The 8,203-nt window shown below is 63.8% G+C and overlaps 1 protein-coding gene across 1 annotated transcript; it reads left to right on the top strand.

Annotated features, from left to right (window-relative positions):
• Window positions 1–334: 334 nt before the first annotated feature.
• On the top strand, window positions 335–7,737 carry Asphd2 (aspartate beta-hydroxylase domain containing 2). Its single transcript, XM_069994231.1, has 3 exons — window positions 335–1,121; window positions 5,805–5,918; window positions 6,268–7,737. Exons 1-3 carry the CDS (start codon window positions 335–337, stop codon window positions 6,375–6,377), a joined length of 1,011 nt encoding a protein of 336 aa, XP_069850332.1. The 3' UTR covers window positions 6,378–7,737.
• The last annotated feature ends 466 nt before the right edge of the window (window positions 7,738–8,203 follow it).

Raw genomic sequence — 8,203 nt, 5'->3', positions numbered from 1 at the left:
CAGGTCTGCCATCTCCTGAGCGGCCTCGTCCTCGGCGCGGGCCCCTGCAGGCCGGGGGAGCCGGGCCGCCATGCCCCGCGCCTGCGCGCTGCTGGCCCGCGCGGTGTGAGGCCCGGGCCTCCATGCCCCGCGCCTGCGCGCTGCTGGCCCACGCGGTGTGAGGCCCGGGCCGGCCATGCCCCGCGCCTGCGCGCTGCTGGCCCGCGCGGTGTGAGGCCCGGCCCGGCCATGCCCCGCGCCTGCGCGCTGCTGGCCCGCGCGGTGTGAGGCCCGGCCCGGCCATGCCCCGCGCCTGCGCGCTGCTGGCCCGCGCGGTGTGAGGCCCGGCCCGGCCATGTCCCCCGCGGGGCCGGCCGGCTGGCCCTGGTCCCTGGACGGCCTGCGGGACTGCGTGGCCACGGGCATGCAGGCGGTGCGGGACTGGGACGCGGCGGCCGTGGGCGCCGTGGGCGGCCTGCTCGTGCTCTTCGTGTGGTACTGCTACCAGGTGGGCCGCGAGCCGCCGCGGCCGCACGCGCCGGGGGCCGCGCTGCTGCCGGGCGCCCCGGCCGCGGGGCCGCGGGACGGCTGCGCGGCCTGCGGGGCCCCGGGCTGCGGCCGGGACCAGCGGCTCTACCGCAACCTGCAGGAGTACGCCAAGCGCTACTCGTGGGCCGGCATGGGCCGCATCCACAAGGGCATCCGCGAGCAGGGCCGCTACCGCGGCGGCCGGCCCTCCATCCAGAAGCCCGAGGTCTTCTTCCTGCCCGACCTCCCCACCGCGCCCTACTTCGCGCGCGACGCGCAGAAGCACGACGTGGAGCTGCTGGAGCGCAACTTCCAGACCATCCTGTGCGAGTTCGAGGCCCTGTACAAGGCCTTCTCCAACTGCAGCCTGCCGCAGGGCTGGAAGGCGCACAGCGCGGCCGGCGGCGAGTGGCTCACCTTCCACCTGCTCAGCCAGGGCGTGTGCGTCCCCAGGAACTGCAGGCGGTGCCCACGGACGTCCCGCTTGCTGGGCAGCCTGCGCACCTGCATTGGGAACAATGTGTTTGGGAACGCCTGCATCTCCGTGCTGAGCCCCGGGACCGTGATCGCCGAGCATTACGGGCCCACCAACATCCGGGTCCGGTGCCACCTAGGTATGTTGCTCCTGGGGTGGGCAGGGGGTCCCCCACCCCGGGCGGCGCGCCAGGCCCCTCTCTGGCCTGGATGTGGAGCCTTGCTGAGGGCCTAACGTGCTTTGGGCCACATTTGGTGAGCTCCTCAGGAGGCTGAGACCCGAGGATCGAGGTTCAAAGCCACCCCGGGCATTAGAGCGTGTGAGACCCTTACCTCCGATTAACCACCCCCCCACAAGAAAAAAGAAAGAAGAGGAGCTGTGGTTGAAGTGGTAGAGGGCCAGCCTTGATCAATAAAGCCGAGGGAAGCTGAGTGCTCACACCTGTCATCCTAGCCCCTCAGGAGGCTGAGATCTGAGGATCTAGGCTCAAAGCCAGCTGGGGCGGGAAAGGCCAGGAGACTCTCATCTCCTATTAACCACCAGAAAACTCGGGCTGGGAAGGTGGCTCAGTGGTAGAGCACTTGCCGTGCATGCCTGAGGTCCTGGGTTCGATTCCTCAGCACCACATAAGCAAAAAAGAAAAAAAGCTGGGAGTGGCGCTGTGGCTCAAGTGGTAGAGCACTAGCCTTGAGCTGAAGAGCTGAGGGACAGCGCCCAGGCCCAGAGTTCAGGCCCCACGACTGGACCCCAAAAAACAAAACAAAACAAAAAAAACACCAGAAAACTGGAAGTGGCGCTGTGGCTCAAGTGATAGAGGGCCAGCTTTAAGCAAAACTGCTCATGGACAGTCCCATGCCCTGAGTTCAAGCCCCATGACCAACAAAAAAAGAAAACAAGAAGAAGCTAAGAGATAGCACCCAGCCCTGAGTTCAAGCCTTCTTAGAATAAGCACGAAAGAAAAGGGGGCGGGGAGAAAGGGAGAGAGGGAGGCAGGGAAAGAGTACAGTTGTGACTGACATTGGGCCTTAAAGGAAACTGCTCTGTGTGAACCTAAACCTCTCCCCACACACCCTTTCAGTGCCAGAAATCCAGCCCAGGGCCTCACTCACGCTCAGCCTCTGCTTGTCCTCAGAGCCACAGCCCCAAACCTGATTTTCAATGAAGCTCGGGAGCCAGGTGCAGTAGCTCACATCTGTAATCCCAGTTACAAGACAGAGATTGGGAGGATCATGGTTTGAGGCCAGCTGGGGCAAAAAAAAAAAAAAAAAAAGCAAGACTCCATCTCAGCAAATAAACCAGGTTTGGGGGCACGTGCCTGTGACCCAGCTAGGCAAAGACTCAGGAGGGTTGCAGTCCACGCTGGCTCCTGGCAAAAACATAAGACCCTGCCTGAAAAACGTCTATTAGCATGACTGCCTACCAAGTACCAGGTCCTAGATTGCCACAAATCCCCACAAAACCCTCCCAGGGGTGGAAGGTGAGAATATTCTCCATCGTCTGGTACAGTAGCCACCAGCTGCATGAGGCGGTGAGCGCTGGCTGTCTTGTAAGGCACCCAAGGAACTCGAGTTCCAGACGCTACCTCTGGCTGCCGGCTGCCGCCTTGGCCCAGGTGGCTAGGGACCGGAGCATCAGGGTTCAAGGCCTGCCAAATTCCAACTCCACCTAGGGAAGCTGGGCGTTGTGGTATGCAACTATAATCCCAGCCACTGTGGAAACCCAAAGTGGGTAGATTGTGCCTGGGCTGGAAGTGAGATCTTATCTCATAAAAAAAAAGCAAGAAAAAAAGACAGGACTGGAGGCATGGCTCAAGGTGTAGAGCTCCAGGCTAGTAAGCATGAGGCCCTGAAGTCAGACTCCAGCACTGCCAAAACAAAAAAGGGAAGGGCACAGGGCTGGGACACCCCCCCCCTCCTGCTCCCCCTCCAGCTTGGGGACAGCCCCCAGGGCACCTTCACCCACATGACGAGACAGCATCACCCCTGCGCGTCCCGTCAGAGCCTGGCTGTGGGTTTCCGGGGGGACGGCGGGGGTGGGGGGGTAGTTTCCTTTGCAGGTGCTTTGGTTTAGGGACCCCTGGCCTCACGCCTGCAGAGCTCCTCAGGTCTTCAGAAGCTTTCGGATGGCAGGCTGGGTTGGGGTCCCACGTGTAGAGTGATTCTTGCTGCCAGACTTCACCCACGCCGCGGGCCCGGTCTTGGGTGGTGTGCACATGCACGTGTGCGCATGCGTGTTGGGTGAACCCGTAGGGTCCGCATCGAGGCCCACCGCTTCCCTTCTTGGCCCAACTAGTTGTGAAAACCGTGGGCCCTCCGAGCTCCCAGAGCTGCTAGGAACCTTCTGGAAGAGGCCCAGCTGGGGTTGCAGCCTGTGCTGCTAGCCTGCGGCTGGGTTTTCTCAGCATTTGCGTGTGTGCATTTACTGGGGATTGAACTCACGGCCTGAGTGCTGGCTAGACCAGTGTTCCACCGCTTGAGCTCTCCCCCCAGTCCCTTTAGCACTGGCTGTTTTCCAGGCCGGGTCTTGCGCTGTGTCTGGGCTGTGATCCCCTTTCTGTCACCGGGGACGACAATGCAGCCACTCGGTGAGATGGAGGCCTGAGGCCCTTCCTGTCCGGGCTGGCCTCGAACCCACAGCTTCCACATCTCCACCTGTACAGGTGTGAGCCCCTCCCCGCGCCCGCTGGCATTCCATGGGCAAGCCCCCCGCCCTGCATCTGCCTGCCGCAGGCAGCCCCTCAGCCACCCGGCCACACCCCTCCCTGGAGCCCCAGGACCATCCGCTGCCCCGCAGAGCGCAGTGCCAGGCTCCCAGAAAACCGCCTCAGCCCCCAAGCTCACTGACGGAAGCCCACGAGCGTGCGTGGCCTTGGTCCAGCCAGGTACACGCAATGTGGCGCTGTGAACCATCCAGAGGCTTGTGGGGGGTAGATGGGGCAGAGCCCTTCCTCCCGCTTCCTAAAGGGGCCACGGACAACCAGAACCGCCAAGGCCACGTGTAGGGCTGGTCTCTATCCCAGGAGCCCCCAGAGCCGTGTTTGGGGAGCAGGGATCCTGTGTGGCCCCTATGCGGTTGGTGGTCATAGGCAGGCGTGGCAGGCCGTGGGCAGGCATGGGGGGCCATGGTGAGGTCCGGGCTGTGGGCCGGGCAGGGGGAGGGCAGGAAGGAGGGCCTCGCAGCCAGCCCCGCCATTTCTCCACTGAGGAAGGAGACTGTGTCCTGCCCCAGGGGTGGACCCAGGTCCCCACTGCGCCTCCCCCCAGGCAGAGTCCGCCCAGGCTCACACAGGTGCAGCTGCCCGGCCAGCACCACGGCCCAGTGCGCGCCTGCTCCAGGCTCAGGTGACTGCAGGAAAGCCCGGGCCAAGACCCGCAGGGAGAGCTGAGCGCGGGGTTCTGTGAGGGCCGCAGTGTGGGCCGCCCTGCAGTTCCCAGCAGACCCCGAGCCCAGTCTGCTCGTTTGCTCTGTCTGCAAAGTGCGTGTTGTTGTTGGTCTCCCATGGTCTGTTCTGGCAGCCCTGGGCTTTGAACTCAGGGCCTTGTGCATGCTAAGCAGGTGCTCTACCACTTGCCCCTTTTCATTCAGTTAGGGTCTCATGCTTTTGCCCAGGCTGATCTCAGATCTCAATCTTCCTGCCCCTAGCTCAGAGTAGCTGGGATTACAGGCATGCACCACCATGCTGGCTCCTTGCAAAGTGTTGACGTAGCCTATAAGCCTCATAACATCCTTGACAGGTAGATAGGTGAATGTCCCCCCCTCACAGCTGGGTGGGGCCCAGAGAGGATGGGTGACTTCCCCAAAGGCACACAGCACATAGGGGCAGGGCCATCAGCTGTGTCCTCTGTCCCCCCACTCCCCTGTGCAGCCGTCCCTGGAGCCATTCATGGTTCACAGAGCATTCCGACACTGGAGCTGCTGTTCTCCAACACTGGAGCTGCTGTTCGGGTCTTCAGGCCGGGGGAGGGGAGGACAGTGTCTAGTGCAGGGTTAGTGCACAAGCTGGAGGAGGAGCTGCAGACAGACAGACGAGGCCAGCACCTGTCCCCGCCCCCCCGTCCAGAGCTCCCCCCACGGGCCTTGCGTGGAGGTGGGCTGGGTGTCGCCATGGGCTGTAGGACCCCGAGGGGGCACACACTCGGCAGGGCCGGGCCCTGTGGGTTTCGGCACTTGCATTTCAAACGTGTGGCTTGTTACACAGGCTCCAGACTGTCCTGTGCGTTCCCAGAATGACGCCAGGGAGGCCGGGACCCAGCAAACCTCCGAGGATGGAGGATGGAGGCTGGAGGCGCTCCATCCTCGCCGGAGCTCCACACCAGCCTGTGTCTTTGGTGACGGCTGACCTAGGCCGGAGCTGGCTGTGGAGAGCACCACCTAGGTCTGACCCTGGCCTCCCCCAAGTCCAAGGCCCTGCAGAACGGGAGGCCCAGGGCCGCGTGCCGGGCTGTGACTGGAGCAGCAGGAGCCCAGGGGCCTCCGCAGCCTCACCCGAGGCCCACGCTGGGCCTCCTCTCAGGCCGCTAGGACCAGCCGCTGCGGGCCGGGCCCTCAGAACAGCTCCAAGATGAGACGTCCTTGGTCAGGACCACTGCAGCCGGTGTGCGCCTGGGTTCCGGCCTCCCTCCGCAGCCTCCACCCACAAAGGCCCGGCCTCCTAGCTCCATCGCCTTCCAACCCGGGAACGCTGGGGGATGCAGGCACTGAGACCCGCGCGAGGGCTCCGGCCGGGAGCAGAGGCTCTGGGGTTGTCAGCACCCACAAAGCAGCTTCTTCCCTGTGCCCTCTAACCTCCAGCCTCTAACCTCCAGCCTCCTTCACTTTCAAGGTCTGAAGACGCCGAGTGGCTGCGAGCTGGTGGTGGGGGGCGAGCCGCAGTGCTGGGCAGAAGGCCGCTGCCTTCTCTTCGACGATTCTTTCCTGCACACTGCCTTCCACCAAGGTGGGCACCTCCCCCCCAGCAGTAAGCACCAGGGTGTCCCTTCCTGTCAACCCCTCCACACACCTGTGTGCACGCATGCACACATGCACACGCTCACGTGTGCACCACGTTCCCACGACCAAGCCAGCCTCAACTTGGTAGCTGCCATTAGCAGTCATTTGGGGTCCTGGGCTGGGCTAACTCTAAAGACACTTTAAATGTCCAGCTGCAGCGAGGGACCCGGTGCCCAGCCCTGCGCCCCTCCACCCTCACCGTGTGTGCCCTTGGATCCTGGCCTGGAGGTGGCATGGGGCGCCTGGAGCCCTGCACGCCCCAGCCCCGACCCCTGCGCCCCTCTGCCTCTCCACAGGTTCAGCAGAGGACGGGCCACGTGTGGTCTTCATGGTGGACTTGTGGCACCCGAATGTGGCAGCTGCCGAGCGGCAGGCCCTGGATTTCATCTTCGCCCCGGGACGATGAAGATGCCGCCGTTGCCGGAGCCAGTGAGATGGGCTGGCTGAGCCCAGCCCGAAGCGCAGGACGGCCGCGCCGCGCCGCGCCGGGTGCCATGCGCGGTGTGACACCGCCCCTGTCTCCTCGGAGCTGTCCCGGGACACCCCGCCGCTGGGGACCACATCCCGTGGCCGCCGCCGCCACACAGCGTCTCCGCTTCTATCTCCCTGGATTTGTTTTTCCCTCCAGTCATCTGCTCTGAGGTCCCCCCCGGCCGACCAGTGCACCCCCTCGGCCGCGAGTGGCTCGGACCCCGTCCACGTGCCCCAGCTACTCGGTTTCCTCCGTGTCCTGAGATAAGAGTCACCAAATGGTTCTCTGTCTGAATGTGATCCTGTGCAAGTTCCTTGTGGTCATCTGTAAAGCAAAACCAAGACAACAGCTGGGGAACTGGGCGTGGTGCTGGCGTGCGGGGCCCTCTCCATCTGCAGCCCTTGTACCCCGGCTTCTCGTGTGGGGTAGGGAGCCGTCACCCTTGCACCCACCCCTCGGAGCCTGCCAGGGACCCCCTGGTGGTAGGAGCATTCTTCATCTACACAGCTGAGACCCAAGCGGGGCCCCTGCAGAGCCGCCTGGCCCTGTCCCTGCTGCGCTGGTTCTGGGTGTGTGGTGGCGAGAGCCAGGCTGGCCACGGGGGCGCAGTGGGCCGGGCCCGCACCCAGTCATGCTCCAGGAAGCCTTTTCTGGCCCACAGAGCCCTGGATCTGCCCCTCGGTCTGTTCTGCTGTAGAGTTCTGTTGCTGATGACTTTCCACGTTCAAATGCGAGATTCAGACAATGATCGGCTCACATCTGTCACCATACAAAAGTATGTGCCGAGTGGCAAGCCGTGTGTGCGCACGCACATGCACGTGCAGACGCGGGGAGACCGTCCCCAAGAACCTGGGCTCCCTGTGCGGTCCTCTCGGCCTCAGTGAAGATCACATCGTTCTCTTCCCAAAGGGAAGGGCATGGACGCCCACTGGGGACGCTCATCTCGACAGCCTCCCGTGAGCGGCCGGCAGCAGGGCCCTGCTGCACTCACGCTGTTTTGGGACTGGGTCCTGACAGCAGGGTCGTGTGCAGAGCTCAGGAACTGGACAGGTGCAGCCAGCCCCGCCACGGGCCCGGCGTTCACGCAAGGACACCCCCCCCTGCTGTGGGCTGGGCCTCTGGCGAGCAGGCAGAAGACGCAGCCACGTCCACCACCCGCCGTCTCACTCAGTGCCGTGTCAGAGCCCCGACGTGCATGGTCCACGCACACTGCCCGACGTTTACAGCCTGCAGCCCACGGGGCCCGCCCACCCTCGGGGGATGTGCCAGGGCACAGGAATAAATAAAGATCTGAAACCAGACCGACTGCTCCAGTGGTGTTGGGGAGAAGGGGTGTGGGCTGGAGCCGTGGGGGTGGGTGTCGCTCTCCTCGGGGGATTGTGTTGGGGCCACATGCTGAGGCTGACGTGGCTGCACGGCTCCGTGTGCGTACACATACACACAAACACACACACACAGCCCTGCATCCCACCCCATACAGTAAGGGAAAAAGCGGAGACTGGCAGCGGGCAGCAGGCGGCCTCTGGAATGCCATGGATGTAAAAGCCCAGGCTTCTGACAATGGGAAAGCCAATGGTCTGTCCGCTGGGACACGCCCCTCAGCCTCTTCTCACCTGTTAGCTCTTGGCAGAGACGGTGCCTGGCACCCACTCAAGAGCCCAGTGCTTCAATCTGCTGGGCACCAGAAAAGGAGGCGTGGCAAGAGGGTGTGTTTCCCCGGGCCTCAGCCGGGGGAGCCACAGCCGGGCTGCCGTGTGCTC

The sequence above is a fragment of the Dipodomys merriami genome, unplaced genomic scaffold (assembly GCF_024711535.1).
Source record: "Dipodomys merriami isolate MVZ:Mamm:240054 unplaced genomic scaffold, mDipMer1.0.p SCAF_45, whole genome shotgun sequence".
Lineage (NCBI taxonomy): Eukaryota > Metazoa > Chordata > Mammalia > Rodentia > Heteromyidae > Dipodomys > Dipodomys merriami.
Note: the sequence above shows the minus strand (reverse complement) of the source record. Positions and strands in the feature narration are given on the sequence as shown.

Coding starts and splice junctions, on each gene's coding strand:
- Asphd2 (XM_069994231.1), top strand. CDS start 335: ATGTCCCCCGCGGGGCCGGCCGGCTGGCCCTGGTCCCTGGACGGCCTG. Junction 1,122..5,804: donor CCGGGTCCGGTGCCACCTAG/GTATGTTGCTCC, acceptor TTCACTTTCAAG/GTCTGAAGACGCCGAGTGGC. Junction 5,919..6,267: donor GCACACTGCCTTCCACCAAG/GTGGGCACCTCC, acceptor GCCTCTCCACAG/GTTCAGCAGAGGACGGGCCA.